The sequence below is a fragment of the Narcine bancroftii genome, chromosome 1, assembly GCF_036971445.1.
Source record: "Narcine bancroftii isolate sNarBan1 chromosome 1, sNarBan1.hap1, whole genome shotgun sequence".
Lineage (NCBI taxonomy): Eukaryota > Metazoa > Chordata > Chondrichthyes > Torpediniformes > Narcinidae > Narcine > Narcine bancroftii.
Genome location: NC_091469.1, coordinates 204,748,706 through 204,766,896, shown reverse-complemented (window position 1 = coordinate 204,766,896; position 18,191 = coordinate 204,748,706). Strand labels below are relative to the sequence as shown.

Here is an 18,191-nt window from a genome sequence, read left to right as displayed (position 1 = left end):
TAAAAAATTTTAGGGATTTTAGGCACAGTGGAAATGACATTTTTGAAGACGGAATAAAATATATTCAATATTTAAAAAAAAAAGAATTGGTGTAACTCCAATTCTGCATTGATAATAGAACTGAGGCATTTTATCTAGTGCCTACCCATTCCTCAAAACAACTTCAATATATGAACAGATTATGACGTCAGTTTTGATCATTAGTAGTTGGTGCTCATTGATAGGAGAAACAAAATACTTCAATATGCCCAATTTGTAGTAGGTTCAGATGTTATTTGTTGAATGCAATGTTTTGATTAACTTGTTTCCAGGAAGTTATAATCTTGTGCCACATAGAATGCACATTGCTGATATACGCTGCAATCCCTTGCCAAAGATGCTACCACACATTTACATCGATTCTTATTCCGGGAACTCTTCTAAAAATCTATACTTTAGTAAGACTGATTCACATTTCATGCCATCCACAGAAAAGTAATTTAGCAAGTCATTTGAAGAGCAGATCTGGAAAGATCTATGGGTTTGCTAATTAATGTTTGTTTAAATACCAAGTTCTTGTGGCCTCACAGAATTCGATATAATCCAGACGGATTTCTTATTCTCAATTTTAATCTTCATTAGAAATCACAAAGCAGCAACAGTAGGTGTTTTAACAGCACCAGGTGACTGAAGTGCAATTTCCCAACATGCAACAGCTGACAAAGGCATTAAGACACTTTGAACCTACAGCCAAGGAAACAGCCGTGTGAAATTTTCTTTTGCGTTACATCCAGAAACACAGGGTCTTTATGTGAGAAATGGTGACAATGATTCCTTTGTGGTAGAAAATATGAATTTCAACCCAGTTGAACTTTGTTCCACATTTAGTTTTCACAAATGATTTTAGAAACATGTCAGATGGGTTATTTCAGACCATGACAACTGTGCCTGTAACAGCAAACTTTGCAGATTTATATTTGGAACTGAAATGATACTCAAACTACTCAAATGTGCAGTCCAACCAAGGCTCCAAATAAATCTTGCACTTGTTTGTCACCATTTGCACATAAGACTCATTCAAAGCAACAGCATGATGCCAGTTTCTGAGATTAAAACAAGCTTATTTTAGTAAGTTATGGAAATTTGCCAATTTTGTCCAATCATTTAGAAATAAATTCAATGTGCATTACAATACAAAATTGATGTACAAACAGTCACAAGCTGTTAGTACCTCATGTTAATATACATTCTTATCCATATTAACCATTTACCCCTTACATTAAAGTATGGTGGAGCCATTAAAGTTAGTTTTCCCTGAAAGAGTACTTTGAAAATAATTTTAAAATGGAGGCTGCCTTTTTGTTAAACATGCACCATAAAAATATAATTGAGTAGCAATCTCTAAGATTGAGTTACACGATGAGGATCTATTAATGCTTTTATTTACCTTGAATGCTTTTAGACTGTCAAATCTAAATAATTTAAGTTCTTCCCTCATTTTTGCCTCAACTTAATTAAAACCAATAGTACTAAGTAAATTTTGAAAGCTTGCAAATAAAGCTTACAATAAAGAAACAAAACTGACTAAAGGACACATTCATTTAAGACACAAAAAAATTAACAGGATGAGACATTTTGTTTTTCAGTCACCTGTTTCTTCAAGCCGATCAGTTGTCAAGAGTAGACAAACTATCAGAAAGTCAACAATCAGACAGGCAGAAATGTATTGATATTCTACCTGTCTTGCCTCTAATTAATTAAACCTGTGGGTTACAATTTTGAAACTAACTTCTGTAACTAACACTTCATTTTGAAGATGCACAATTTTAACTCAAAACTTCTAGGTTTCAAAATCATCCTCAGCCTTCTCTCAGCAAGTTCAATTTGGTCTGCTGTGAATTTGGAATACCATGCAATAAAATCAGAAAGATTCAATGTTTTATACTGTTACCTATCATGTCAGGCTCATTTTACGCTTGCAACTTTTAAATTACTTATATCTGCTTAAAACTAGATGAAAAAGTGTAATTGCAACAGTGAATCATCTCTCATTGCAGCTTTCTTGCCAATCTTTCTGGCAGTGCAGTATGCTTTGAAAAGAGTATCTAATGCCTGTAAACACTTGGATTGCATTTATTAAAATATTGAATTGGGCATGGATGGATCAAGCAAATTTACAATTACTTCTTTAACATCTGGGCAAAGCTTTAGCAAGTGAGGCTCCAACCATGACAAGAATTACAAGTTATGCTAATTTCTTCTATTGTGCTTTAAACTGCATCAAAAAGACAAATGAACTTCTTTGAAAGAGCACGCAAATCAAAATTCATGGTATTATCAAAAAATAAAACAACTTTGTGTTTTAATTCAATGTAACACTGAACCCAGAGTACGCAAGGAAATTAATTAGGATAGGTTTTGGATCAAAATTTATAATTGGCTGAGTTCATTGTGTGCTCTACATTTCAATCTTACAAGAAAAAGGGGCTTGGAAATTTGAAATACTTTTGCCATTTATGTTTGATTATTGACAGAAATTAAACAAGGACAGCCAGTACTCAAAAGGGTTCTCAATGTTCACATATGCATCTATATCTCAATACAATGCAGAGATATACATGTTCTAGATTAAGGCACTAAGCAAATGATATTGCGAGTCACAATCTAATACGACAGTATACATACCATAAGCCGGGGCAGCAGCACTATATCCATATGGTGCACCATAACCTAAAGATAAAAGATCAAAAATTTTTTAAAAATCTTACTACTTCTGTACTACGATTGCAAGAATACAAAGCAATGAAGAGTCACAGAAAACTCGCCTTCCTCCTCACCATGTCTCTGCTGTTCCTCGTACCTGTCTGCACCAATCACATTTATCCATGTAACCTATGTAGACTTCTATGCCTTAGCAATTCAAGTATTTATCTAGATGCTTCTTAAATGCAAGCATATTTACCTTTACCACCTCTCGAGGCAGGGCCCTGTGAAAAAATTTCCCTCAGATCCCCTCGAAGAGTCCTATATTTCAACTTAAGTCTACTCTTGTCTTTTTCACCACTTTTCTTGGCTACTATATGCTTTAGGGCCATACAGTCAAGGAAAGATACAGCACAGAAACACGTCCTTTGTCTTGAATTTGCACTGACAAAACATCACCTATGACAATTATTCTATGTTAATTTCATTTTATTTAATCTTCCCACATTCTCATCAATTGCACCAGATTCTACCACTCACCTATTCACTCAGAGCAATCCACAATTAACCTACCAACCCACGTGCCTTTGGGATGTGGGAGGAAACCAGAGCACCTGGAGGAAGTCCATGAGATCAGTGGTTTCAGGTTGTGTGAGGTAATGACTCTACTAAATATGAAACTGTGCTGTTTGAGATGTCGAGTCTGTGAAAGATGCTATCTAAATGCATCTTTTATTTCCTTCCCATTTGTATTTAATGCCCCAAGATACAAATACAACACTGAAGAACTTGCAATAAAGTTCAGCAAGAAGTGGTGAATTGATGATCTATTTTAGCTTTTGTTCGACATTGCCACCAACATAGGAGTTAGGCTCCAGCCACTTCCATTCACCCTGCTTGAAACCAAGAAATGATTCAGAGCATAGGATAATGCAAGGGTATGTCCAGTAATGGGAAAGTGCCCAGATATCTTCTATTCCCAAAGAGTAGGATGAATCCAATCCAGCTAATTACTTTGTAGCTGAAAAATCAGGTACAAGATGAACTGCAGCAAACACACCAAGACTCTTACAGGTAGAAAGACAAGAGTGGCAAAAATACAGCTAGACCACCGCCTAAATGTTCCCCTCAAGCCACACACTATCCTGACCGTCAATAGGTCAAAATCCTGGAACTCTTACCCTAGCAGCATTACCCACATCTCGAGAAGTGCAGCTCACCACCACCCTCTCAAGGGCAATTAGGGATGGCCAACTAAATGCTGGCTCAGTCTAAACCCGCATCCCTTGTATGAATAAGTTAAAAACGACAGATGATGGGAATCGGTAAGTAGAAAATGCTGAAAACACTAAATAGGTCAGGTAGCAGCTTGTTCCACTTTCCACAGATACTGCCTGACCTGTTGAGTGCCTCAGGCATTTTTTAAAACACACACACACACACTATTAATTACTGCCGACAGGGAATACTCTCAATCATCAGTAATGTGATGGTACATAGAAACATAGGAGCAGCTCATTCGGCCCTTCGAGCCTGCTCCGCCATTCAATGAGATCAGGGCTGATCTTAAAGTTCAGTACCCCGTCCCCGCCTTCTCTCCGTAACCCCTAATTCCCTTATACTGAAGAAATAGATCTCATTCCCTCTTAAATATATTCAATGAACCTGCCTCTACTGCTCTCCGTGGCAATGAATTCCACAGATTCACCACCCTCTGGGAAAAGAAATTCCTCCTCATCTCAGTTCTAAATGGTTTGCCTATTATCCTCGAACCATGGCCCCGGGATCTGGACTCCCCCACCATCGGAAACATCCCTTCCGCATCCATTCTGTCGAGTCCTGCCAGAATTTTATAGGTCTCTATGAGATCCCCTCTCAATCTTCTAAACTCCAGCGAGTACAATCCCAAATTGCGCAATCTTTCCTCATAAGTTATTCCTGCCATTCCAGGTATCAGCCTGGTGAATCGCCTTTGCACTCCCTCCATTGCAAGAACATCAAGTGGGACTTTTACAATAATAACATGGACCAAAGAGCTAAATTCCTGAGATGAGACCACGCCTTTGAGATCAAAAGCAGCATTGATCAAGTAAAGCTGAAGTCAATAGATGTGAAAGGAAAGCATTCCATTGTGGAGAACTATGAATGATGATTGTAATTATTAGAGGTCAATCATTCCAGCCTCAGAACATGACTGAAAGCATTCTGAGCCCAATCATCTACATCAACAACCATCCCATTATGACGTCAGAAGTAGGGATGGTCACTGATCTCTGCCAAATGTTATAGTTCCACAGAAGGGAAACTGGCTTCTCTATCCACCTGCCTGCACCTGGCCTACACCCTGGTAATACCAAGTTGCCTGTAGCCCTGAAGCAGCTGGAAAAACCATCACCACCATCCTGCTAGTCTCTCAAATACTTATTTATATGTACGGAGTCCCCATAAGCAACGGAGGACCTGTATGAGCCCTTCATCCACCAATGACTAAATATTCATCAACTCGACCAATCAGATATATAATGTGGCTTAAAGAGAAAGGCAGGAGATCTTGTGGAATGTGTCCTGTTGGAACACGTTTCCATACGTACATGCTACAGTTAGGAATTCAATCTAACCAAATAACAATAATGACCAAATAACATCTAAAACATGCATTAAAACTTGTTATAGCTAACTTTTTCCAGCTGTGATTAAAAAGCCATTTTTCCCTCTTTGGGTGATGTTGTCGCCAGTGTTTTGTCATTTTATTTTAACCTATGTCTTGCTCTGCTACCCAGCACTGAATTTATTGCAGTTGATAAATATTTTAAAAAGCATTCTGCAATAAGATCAACAAAGGTAGAACTTGTAATGTCTGTGTGGAATGAGCTTCCAGTGGAGGTGATGGAGGCAGGTACAATATTATCTTTTAAGAAAAATTTGGATAGGTATATGGATGTAAAAGGTATGGAAGGTTATGGGCTGAATGCATGTCAGTGGGACTATGAGAGTATAAGTGTTCTGGCATGGACAAGAAGGGCCGTGATGGCTTGTTTCCGTGCTATAATTGTTATATGGTTATAAAATAACCATGAAGAAACAATTTTGAAATAAATTTGAGCCCAATAGTAAATCTCAGTCCACCCAATTGACTTACAATCCCCGGTATGTTTCAAACGGTGGGAAGAAACCAGTGCGAGATTCAAATCCTAATCCCGATCGCTGGCGCTGTAATAGCATTGCGCTAACTGTTACACTAACCTTGCCATCCTGTCTACACAAAACCAAAAGTCCACACACAACTATTGCTAATATGGCAAGAGTAAAGCGTTAATTTAAAAAAAGTTGTATCCTCAACAGTGAGTCAATATTAAACTTACAAAATAATTAATTATGGGTTCTCTACTTTTTGAAATTAATAAAATCTATTCACACTTTTGTAGATGGATTGATTTGCCTTCATGAGAGGGTTGGACATTTACTGTATTTCTACTTGTCTTTTTTTTAATAAAAACTTTATTTATTCGTTCAAATTACAGATAGTAAATAACATATACAACAATGAACCATAAACATGAACATTATATTTTATATATATATATATATTAAAAAAAAGTAAAAGACCCCCCCCCCCACCTACCCCCCTTCAGCCAACTGTATTTCTACTTGTTAAAATTATTTGGCTGGATTGTACTGGACCCAATTGCTGTGGTTCTCTAACCTTGCTCAATTTGTTGCTCTGGAATTCCATGAGGCGGGGAGCAGGCCTTGAGTGTTGACAAGCATGCAGATGCCAGAAATTATGAACCTGCACCCCGAAACTCTGATGGGCTTCTGATAGTTTCACTATTAAAGGAATCTTGAATTGTTTCTAAATGTCTCTGATCATCAGAGATATTTATAAGGAGTAGAAACATATCTAAATAATTGGACGATGCTAATTGTACCAGATAAGAAGAGGAGAGAGACCACTTATAATCCAACTTTTCAGCTCGATACTGTACAATGCAGTGCCACTGCAGGACTTGATTCTGCTGTCTGGTGACAGAGTAGAACAGAATCGTTGTCATGTGACCTCCAGTGAGTTTCATCATTCCACTCTGCTGTGGACAGGCTCAGATGTCTGGAATGTGCTGAAACGTGCAGTGTAATTGGCTGCAGCTTCTCTCCAGAACAGCTGTTTGATTCTCACCATGATCTGGTCCAGTTAAAGATTTGATACTTAGTTATCCAAGCCTTCTGAATAAAGCAACTCAGAGCAAGGCTCAGAGAATTTTTTGTTAAATGGCAGCATCTTTCCTACAATTTGACAAGCATGCAAATTGCAGTGAATGTGTGTGAGCTGAGACCAACAAACTGTGACATTGACCTGGTCAAATGTTGCATTAAGAGACTGATTTAAAATTGTTTGGCATTACATACATTTCTGTTGACATTGGCAATCTATTTGTATAATTTTGATGTTGAGTGTTACAGTACAACTCAGATTATCTAAAATGGTCAGGACCAGGCTGGTTTTTTTGGAGAACTGTTCATTTTTTAAAAACAGCTCACTAGCAACAGAAAATCACTTGTAACAGTGTTTAAACAACAGCAAACAACAAGGTAAGGCTTTTTAAGCATTAAAATAATGTGTAATTCTCACCAATGCTGGCCACTGACCTCCCTACCGAGGCCCCGCTCCTGCCTGGGAGCTTAAAGTCCACTGCTGCCGCTGGGAGCCCGAGGTCTGCACTGCCGCCGCCGGGGGCCCGAGGTCCGCTGCTGCCGCCACCGCTGGGAGCCCGAGGTCCCCGAACAGTTCAGATATCCTCATTTATCCGAAATTTTTAAAAAATTTCAGATAACTGAAGATTTCGGTGAATCCAATTTTGGATAATTTGAGTTGTACTGTATCTCTTGACAGATATTTGATAAATGTCGAATGATTTAATATTTCATTTTATTCAAGTTATTTTAAAATTTAGGGTCATAAAGTTCATGACCTAGAAATAGGCACTTCAGCCCGACTTGTCCATTCTGTCCAAGTGCCCATCTGAGATAGTCTCATTTGCTTGTGTTTGGTCCATATACTTAAATCTTTGCTATCCATGTACTTCACGTGTATTTTAAATGTCATAATTGTACTTGCCTCTATCGCTTCCTCTGGTAGTTCATTCCATATATGCACCATCTTTTTAAATCCTTCACCCCTCAACTTAAACTGCTAGTTTTAGACTCTCCTACTCTGGGGACAAGACTGTGACTATTCACCTTATCTATGTGCTCATGATTTTGTATGTCTTTATAATGTCACCCCTCAGCCTCCTACACGCCAGAGAAAAAAAATTGTAGCTCTTCCAGCCTCTCAATGTTACGCAAACCCTCTGATCCTGGTCATATCTCTGTGAATCTTTTCTGCACCCTTCCCATTTAAAGCACTTGTGTTTTAATTTGCACAGCTGAGCTGAATGTAAATCATAGCAATTTAAATCCGGTGGCCTTGTAAATAATACCATGAGATGCCAGATACAGAAACAAATAATATCAGTGAGATAACAGGCTTACACAAAGTGAACAGTGTTACATTCAAATAAAATTTTGATTACTTCTGTCCAGCAATGCCTCATACCTGGTGTGAGATACCCTGGAGCAGCTGTTACTGCTGCACCGGCAAATGCTCCTCTGTTCAAAGCCCCTCTGCCTCTGCTTCTGAGTGACTGGACTGCAACCGCTGGAGCAGTTATCGGACCCTTCGCCTTTACAAGATGAAAGGTAATAAAATTTACCAGTCAACAACTGTTCAACTGAGATCATTTAAAATAAATCTGCATTAAACTATTTTTGTTTTAAGTTGTCAATCCAGTAATGAACAAATTAAAATTGCATGGTCCGTTGCATTTATACATAAGAAATATAGAAAATTTTAATACCAGAAAAAAGCCGACAGGTGTATGGCAAATAGAAATGTATGCACTGACACCGACAGGATGTATTTTCCTGCATGAACTTGCTTACACATTTGTGATCAAAGTTAATGAAAAGTTACATTGTTAAATAGAGCAGGGGCAGAAAGGGAACAGTACAAATCTTACCGGAGGACCAGTCCTCTTTTTCTTGATGTTTGTGGAGCTAGGACCGGAAAAGAGTTTTTCAAGTGCAGCTAAAGCAGCACTGGCCTTCGCTACTTTCTTGTTTGGGCCTGCTCCCTTGAATTTCTGACCATCTACTTCCACCTAAGGAAAAAAACCCAGCATATTTGCAAATCTTTATAAATTATTAGGTGACTCTCAATATATAGATTTACATTTCTAACTTTTATGGTAAATACATATTGTTTTCTAATGGGCCGGACTATAACCGGTGCCAAGAATCAATTTTTAAATGGAACATAGCATTTAAGTCAATACTTTCTTAAAACAGCATTTCAAGTTTGCATGTTGTATGTTTTTAAATAAATATTATAATTGCATAACCACCAAAAGAGAATTTAATGTTAAGAATGATATTTAAGCTTGAAACAGAGGACATCAAAAGCAGTGGAATGTTAATAAGTATACATTCTAGAGAGAACATTTTTCTTCCAACGGTATTAAGACTTTCTAAAGAGGAACCTTAAAGTATTTAAGCTTTTCCTTCAATTAATGTCAGTTTCCTCTAGAAAGTATATCTTATCTTAACACTCAATAACCCCCGTAAATAAACAAAGCACATTTTTATTTTTATCCCCTACATCTCCCGGTATAATAGAAACATTGTGAGGGTTCTTCTACTTCATTAAGGAAAACCATTGTTATAGTTATTATTTAAGAATTCAAAAATATTCAAAACCATCTATAACATCTGAATCAGTGATCGAATGAAATGACTCTCCACAGTGCTATAGAGTCTATGAATTTCTTTCAAAATATCTACAATTACTGTCAGTTCAAAGCAATCAGTGTGCCATCACTCCTCTTCTTTATCACATTGCCATTTGCCTGTTCATCTAGCTTAGATCTGTGGAACTATTATTGAACGATGGCTTGCTTTCTTCACCTCAGGCCGGTGCTTCTCCACCTTAAAGGTATGCCATGTTGTCTGATCTCTGGGATTTTACTTTGGTCTCCTGACTTAGTATTTCTGGTTAGTAAATGTATTTACTGAAATGTTGTCTCAGGTGTCAAATGGATTAATTCTCTATAGATAACTGAAGTTCAATGAAATCGAATTTTAGAATGAAACACAAAATACAGCCACTACCATATTATTTTCTCAGCAGTAGTGGCTGATACATTTCTAGATGAAAATCTTTGAAAATGCTTGATTAGCTTGTTTTTAAGCACCTGCTTCTATGCCTCAGGTAAAATTCCCACTCCAACCTTACACTATGTTAATACAAAGATTGCAGAACAAAAGTTCCTGGATGGTGGGAATGGAAGAGGTTGAACCACAGGTTTTTCCAGTTGTGATTAAAAGGCCATTTTCCCCTCCTTGTATGTTGTTGTCTCCAATGTTTTGTCTTTTATTTTACCTAGGTCTTGCTCTGCTACCCAGTACTGAATTTATTGCAGTTGTTAAATATTTTCAAAAGCATTCTGCAATAAGATTAACAAGGTAGAACTTGTAATGTAACTCAGAAGAGAATATCCAAGAAAAAAATAATTTTGAAATAAATTTGAGTCCAATAGTAAATCTCAGTCTAGCCATTAGAAAATGTGAAAATGACCTTAAAGGACAATTTTGTTTTAATTCCTCCATCGAGGAGAAATGCCTGACTTCCAGTTAGCATTTTGTCTAATGGCATAACTGAGGTTACTAAATCCATGTGCAAGGGATAAATACAACTTTGGACAGAAACCTAAAAGCAATTTCACACACTTCATAACAATTTTCTAGACTCCTATGCAGAAATGCAATCCCATCTTTGTTTAAAATTAAAAAAATGATCTGCCATGTAATTATTTTACAACTTGAAACTCCAGGATTAATATGACTAATATGCATGTGTGAAAATAAATATAGTGGCATATCTGAGAGAGAGCTTGCCAACACTGGGTAGTTATTGTATAAAGATAAATTGTTTTTTTTAGACATACAACATGGTAACAGGCCATTTCAACCCACAAGCCCATGCAAGGGAAGAGGTAAAACCACAGGGGTGCAACCTGTGTTGCATCATAAGATGTGGTGAGAAGGAAAAATGGAACAGGGTATCATGTAGATAACTTATTGAATGGTGGAACAGGAGGGGTACAGATGTTGTGCCTGGACATGGAGAGCCCATTGACATCAAATGTGACAGGAATTGGAGGATGATCCATTAAACGTGGAAGAAGTTGGAGACAAGGGGATCTCTTTTCTTGTTCTGAATGGGAAAACAAGGAATAGCAAAAGTGCAGGAAGTAGAACCAACATGACTGAGAGCCTCTTGACCATATTGTAGGGGAGCTATAGTTAGGATATGTTGGAAGTAATAAAAATAACAGTCTCTGTCCAACAAAGCCCAATGCAAGTTTGAGGACTAGGCTTATTACAGCCCCCAGGACTCACAGTAAATTCAACAATTTCTAATAATGTATTTGCAGCTTGTAACAGACTAGAACACATTTATCTGACCTTCTGAAGGCAGTGGTGAACTAACCTTCTTGAACTACTGCAGTTCTCGAGGTGTGGATGTATCTACAAAGGGAGGGAGTTCCAGGATTTTGATTCAGCGTTGATGAAGAAACTTTGATATATTTTCGAGTTAGGTTGAATAACTTCCTGATTGTGCTGTTTTGCCATGCTTTTGTTGCCTTTTCCCTAGCTGGTAGGGGTTTGGAAGGTGATAGCTAACAAATCTTGGTCAATTGCTGCAGTGCATTCAAAACTGCTGCTATTCTGAGTCAGTGCTGGAGTGAATGAATGGTTGTGGATGGGATACCTATCATGTGGGCTGCTATGATGGGTATGGCGTTGAGTACCTTGAGTGTTGCTGAAGACATCTCAGCTGCTGGAGGCATCAATATACAGAGTTCACTTTTTCTTTATCTCCTTGGATACTGCCTGATATGTTAATTATTACTAGCATTTTCTTTTATTTTTGATTTTTAACAATGTAACATTAACTATTTTTTCCCTACCTACAGATCAATTTTATTTCAGGTTTCCAATATCTGTAGGTTTTAGCTTTTCCATTTGGGGCCTGCTTAGTTGCATTGCTAAAATGTAAAGAAATATTTGCTACTATAAGCTGATAATCATCTTTAAAGAAAGAATGCCATATCTAACTACACAGCTTTGAAATTACACCAGATTTTTTCTACATATAATAGAATTTTAATGTACCTCCATGACAAACCGTTTGTCATGACTGCCACCAGTTTCAGAGATCAATTCATATTTCAACCCCCTCCTCTTTTCATTCAGTTCCATAACAGGGTTTTTTCCACTGGCTGTCAGGATGGGGCCTTGTGTTCTCATCTAAAAACAAAATAAATATTTTAAGTATTACATACAGCATGCTCTTCACCACTGACTCAATATGCATGTTTACCTTCAGGCTATCCTGCATAAGGACTCCTAGGTCTCTTTGCATCTGGGTATTTTCAGTTTTCTCCCCATTTAAAAAATAGACTGCCCATTTATTTTTTTCTACCAAAGTGCAAGCCCATACACTTTACGAAATTGTATTTCATCTGCCACCTCTCTGCCCCTTCTCCTCATCTGTCCAAGTCCTTCTGCAGCCTCTCTGTTTCCTAAACACTACCTGCTCCTCCTTTGTGTCATCTGCAAACTTGGCCACAAAGCCATAATCCAAATCATTAATATACAACATAAAAAGAAGCAGTCCCAACACCGAACCCTGTGGATATAGAATATTTCCACTCCAATGAATATGAATATGCTCCAAACACAAAAGACAGTATCCAATAAAGCTAGCTGAAAGGAGCTGCTGGTTCCAGATGTACAAGGGAAGTAGACTTGGCAGCTACACATTTAGATTCACTTGCTTTTAGACACAAAAGGACTCATGTAAAACAGCACAGAACAGATAAGCAAGTGAATCTCATGCTTTCTTTGGATCTCTTGCTTGTTTTCATCTGGATTTTGGAATGCAAATTCCAGCAAGGTGAGTGCTTTCTTTTACACTTGATCTTAGCCAAAAGGCCGAGAAGCAATCTGTGCTTTCTTTTAACCTTCATGGCAGTAGCTGATGTTAAAATTCTAAAAAAAATTCCAACAAGAAAAATAATTTACCTATAGGCAGATTCTCCCAATTCAGATTAGTACAATCAGTACAGAGCAAATATAACCAAATATCATATTGGATTAATCCAACAGAAATTAAAGATTATATAGATCACTACACATCTCCCATTTTAAGAACAATAATCTGCAGGGCTAAATTGTTAACTTTTAAATAAATATGTGGCTGTTACTTATGCTTCCATTAATATTGATGCCAAGTGGAGTAGAACTATAATTGGACCTTTAAAACACAATGCTTGAGTCTCAATGTAATACAAGTGCTAACATCTATTTCTTGTATCTGTTTAAAGTTGAATATCATTATGACTTTAATTATAGCCAAATGCTTTGTTTATTCATCTTTATGAAAATCTTAATGCAAAGTTATGCAAAATGTTTATCCATTTTATCAATGAATTAAGTCTACTTAAAGTTGCATCTACAAAGTTTGGTTTATTGGATTAATAAGATAGTAATTAAATGATTGTTATATACATAAGTAGAATGTACATATGTACTGAGATTCTTACAGGTGAATAAGATCCATTAACTACACCAGTATAAGTGAAGTTCCACAATATGCCAAGACTGTAAGAGATTTTTTGCACGAGGCATCGTTATGAAGATCTACTGGGACCAATGCCTGAAGAGGGCGCACAAAATCAGTGAACCGGTGCGGACTCGAAAGGCCAACATGGCCTGTTTCTGCTCCGTAAATGGTTATATGGTTAACATGAAGACCAAGGCAAGTAGTATAGCAAGTGCTTAATATTGCACTGTTACTGAACAGAAGGTGAATATTATGCCTCAATTTGACTTCTTCTTTGAACTGATATAATCCAAAAAATTCTTGGATTTCTAAAATTCTTCACCTGTAAACAATTTTATTTAAAAAAGCTAAATTATTCTCTCATTTCTCCATCTTCTTCTTCCTCTTCCACTCTTTTGATGTACAGTACATTGTTACACCTTATAAGGACTTCTCCAAGATGACCTGCTAGAGCCCCGTCACTATATTCTTCTGTATTTGCCAGGTGCATGTTCATATAGCCATCAACGGACATCAGGTAGCCCTTGTATTCCATGCCCCACTTTAGCTTCACCATGACGGGTTTGCCAGTCAGCCCATTGAGGAAAGGCTTCGGATTCAACGGTAAACTCATGACCGTGGAGACGCCGCCGCTGCCCGGTCGGTGCACTGAGCAAGCACGCACCAACAGCTGGGAACGGGGGCTGCCGGGCATGCTGATTTAATCTTGGCATCAACTCTACTTTCCTGCCTGGTCTACCCATAACCCTGAATTCTAGTTTAGCCAGCAATACGTCTAGCTCGGCTCCAAGTATATTGCATTGAGCAGCTCTGCAGGGTAGAGAACTCCAAAGATTTAGGACTCTCTGATGGAAATTTTCCCAATTTTCCTACTCCCACCCACTGGCCCATGCTCCTCCCTCTTCCCTCCCGCCATTTTATTTGGGCTTCTGCCCTCTAGCTATTCCTGATGAAGGGTTATGGCCTGAAACATTAATTATCTATTGCCTTCCATGCTGAATTCCTCTTTTTGTGTGTGCTCAACTGGCATCATGTTTATTGCTCTGAAGATGTACTGTACGACAGAGGCTACTTCTGAGAAATGAAAGTTACATTTTTAAAAATACGATAATTCTTACTTATTTAGTCAAGATTTATGACAGGGACAGCTACTTTGATGTAAATCAGGATCATAATTAAAATGCATCGCTCACCAATCCTAAACCTAATGGAGACAATCGGAAGTATGGTTATTAAATAAAGGTATTTATTTCATTATTCACATCAGCATGATCTGATAAGAACACCCGATTTTCTACACCAAATCCACAGCCATCACATTCTGCTGAATTGATCAAAACTTGCTTCAAGTCTTTTTGCTGTAAAATTGTTGTAAAATGTACAGGGAGTCAGACAGATCGTCGAGTCACTCAGTATGAGTTTGGTACAATTGATTTTTAATCTGATTTTTCTTTCACTAATTTAATTTGAAATACCAATGGAACATGAAAGGTGATCAGCCTACTGCCTGAAGGTGTTTTATTTGTTATACTTCCAAGCCTTTCGGAAATAGCTACAAATACGTCTCTTAAATCAAATACCAATCAAATGTTGGTTTCTGCTCCTGCTTAGTTATTCACTTGTACAACTGAGCAAGAACAAACTGGTCATTTTCAATAAAACCCCAGATTTGAAGGCAGGGGAAGCAACTTCAACAGATTAAAATTATGTATGAAGATAATGAACACTAAATTTACTTGAAATGTTTTAAATTATGCAATATTGAAAAATAGTCATCTTAGTTATTCATATACACAAAATTTAAAACCCCAATACCTTACTAAAGTGAAATGATAAACTGATTTCATAAATGTTTTAATAATTGAATATTTAGACTGGTACCTCAAGAGTATTGGTGCTGGTAGCAGAAACACAGCCAACTGTATCATTGCTCGAGTTTGTTGAAACAGTTTCATTTTTATCATCACCTAAGGACTTTTCCTCCACTTCCTGAGATTCCAAGCCCATTTTCAAATCCATACCAGTTGGACAGCCCATAGATTGCAACACCTACAATGACCATAACCATTAAAATATAACTTATGTGTTCATCTCAGTGAAAAAACATTAACAATATTTAAACACTGCACTTTGTGTTCAAGCTATAAACAATACTTGCTTTGTTCTTGAATTTAAAAGGCAAGACCAAAACAAAAATCAATTGGCCATCCTCTCCTATCCACATAGTGGCATTGGAGTAATTGTTGGTCAGCCAAGGCATGAATGAATCACATAGGTGCAGGAACTATCATGGGTATTTTTGGTAAAAGCTATCAAAAGACCGATAATTCAATATTCCAAGATCTCTGGATTATTATTTCAATGCCACTGTCATCAAAAGGTTCTATTAAGATATATTTGGATCATTCATGTAGATTACCAAAAATCAAATAATCCACAACTAAAATGAAAAATACAGCTCACTTGAATGCAACAAAAGACTGATAAACCCAAAATGCCTTTGCCCAGAAAGTAATATTTGAAATCAGAACTTCTTAGAGTATTCAGTGGGAGAATTTTTAGAATAATTTCAGATGTTGCAACTCAATGGAAACATAATTTCTGCACAGAATAGACTGAAAAAAAAACCATACTTTAAACTTATTTCCAGCTGAAATAATGTAAAGAATTTATTACCTTTAGTAAAGATCAACATAACAGATAAATGGATAAATTTCACCTTGGAGCTATAATTTTACATTAATAAATAGAAAGAAATGTTATGAACTATAGTTAATTCCTATATGAAGTTCACACAAATAGTAAAATATTTTACATCTATTAGCCCATTTCATATTTTTACTCTGTACCTTAGTGTTTTTTATGGAATGGTATCGTAGATTGTTACAGTAAATACAATCATGGATAAAACTCAGGGCAAATTAAAACTACAGCTCAATATATTTTTAACAAATAGATAATACAGATTGTACAATTTTAAAAAGAGACAAGAGGATACTACAAATCCTTTTTATTCTATTAGAACAAAATTAAAGCATTATAGAGGCATTTGTTTCTTTTTTTAAATAATGTAAACAGTGATCATTTTCTTCATTGCACACCTGCTGAAATATGCTATGCAGATGAATACAAACAGGAAATGGATGTTGAAAGCAAGAATTTTAAATTTAGTCATTAGCCGGTGTGGATTTAAGCAAAAGCAGTGCTTCTCCAGCAATTTTCTTTAGCTCATTTATAACAAAAAGAAATTGCAACTTTATCATAGAATTAAAGACAAGCTGGAAGAATCAATACTGCAGCATGCAAGGTCCTTCACTTTTTGTTAGTCTTGAGTTGGGATTCTAGGTATTTGTTTACATCATAACATTTAAGACAATTTAAATCTAATTAGATCAAATAGTATTTTTGAATGAGTCAGTCTATTTTCTCTAAGCATAAGTGCTCACCTCCATTACCATTTTCCCCAGAAGCTGTGAAGAGAGCATTATATCATACTAACATGGATCTTACCTTAACTGCTACATTAAGTTTTGCTGTTTTCTTAGAAGGTCCTGAGGCTTCATAAGTTTTGCCATCAACATCCACAGACATAGTGAAGACAGGTGCATGCACTGGACCAGACTGTGAAAGAAGTTTGTACTGCAGGCCAGGTTTAATCTGATTCAGTCTCATCAGAGCGTTCATAGGCTGGTTAATATCTATTGCTTTGTTTTCCATTACTAGAAAAATTGGTATAAACAGGAAGATTTCAGAGCTCCTGACATTTTTCTTTCTCGGTAAAAGAATTACTCTCTTTAACATACACTTAATGACAATTTAAAATATACAAAGCAGTTAAGATTTAACCATTTGTTCTGTGTTGAACTTTTAAGAATCTGGTGCATCTTTGTTGCACATCTAATTAATATTCCTCTTTAATGAAACATTTAACCAGGAAATTTCACAGCTGGAATTGTCAAAATTCCCATAACCCACTCCAGACATAAAAATCAATTGCCAAGTGATTTTTGAAGACAGAAATCCTCATGAATATTGTTTTCTCTACACTATTCTACATAAAGTTAAATAAGTCTACCTTTCATTGAAACAATTCCATTAAAGCATTCAAATTCATTTCTATATTTAATACTCTTGCTCAAGCTATATCCTTGACAGCTCAGATTGGGAAACTAGCTGCACTCTTCCATTTGTTCCACTAATATGACAAAAGGCAAAGGAGGAAAAACCCAACACCCAACCCCAACCCACCAATTTTCCCCTGCAACCGCTGCAATCGTGTCTGCCTGTCCCGCATCGGACTTGTCAGCCACAAACGAGCCTGCAGCTGACGTGGACTTTTTACCCCCTCCATAAATCTTCGTCCGCGAAGCCAAGCCAAAGATATTGCTGTACTGGGAAGATTTCCCTAGATCCCTGTAATCCCATAACAAAATCATTCTTCCATTGGGTAATTATCATTGTCCACACATTATTTTATATTTACATCTTGGTTAACAACCGTTTTATTAGTTCCTGCCAATTGTCAGCTTTATGTCTGACCACCACTTGATTATTTGACTTTAAGTCATGGAAGGATGCAAATTCATTCAAAAACTACTTAATGATGCTTCTTATTTTCACCATAATCTCTGCATCCACTATCTGATTTTGCCATACCGATTGTCCATTCAGAAAAGATACAATACTGTTCACAACTGAGGTGTACTGTGAAAGTACATTAATTTGTAAAATTAATTCAGATTTTTTTTTCTCTCCACTATTGGTTCTTGATCCTCCAGTTTAAATT

The 18,191-nt window shown here is 36.8% G+C and overlaps 1 protein-coding gene and 1 pseudogene across 7 annotated transcripts in view; both read right to left on the bottom strand.

Annotated features, from left to right (window-relative positions):
• strbp (spermatid perinuclear RNA binding protein) overlaps positions 1-18,191 on the bottom strand; it is a 184,875-nt gene that overhangs the window by 42,014 nt on the left and 124,670 nt on the right. For 6 of the 7 annotated variants that reach the window (XM_069888815.1, XM_069888772.1, XM_069888762.1 and 3 more), the window contains 6 exons: positions 16,916-17,124; positions 15,287-15,454; positions 11,953-12,087; positions 8,739-8,879; positions 8,276-8,402; positions 2,665-2,709 (listed from right to left, as the gene is read on the bottom strand). In XM_069888815.1, coding sequence (XP_069744916.1) covers positions 2,665-2,709; positions 8,276-8,402; positions 8,739-8,879; positions 11,953-12,087; positions 15,287-15,454; positions 16,916-17,124 — 825 coding nt within the window. Of the gene's footprint in view, positions 1-61; positions 724-2,664; positions 2,710-8,275; positions 8,403-8,738; positions 8,880-11,952; positions 12,088-15,286; positions 15,455-16,915; positions 17,125-18,191 lie in introns of those variants that run through there. The other variant, XM_069888797.1, reaches the window with a different exon arrangement.
• LOC138738539 (small nuclear ribonucleoprotein F pseudogene) lies at positions 13,741-14,049 on the bottom strand (annotated as a pseudogene).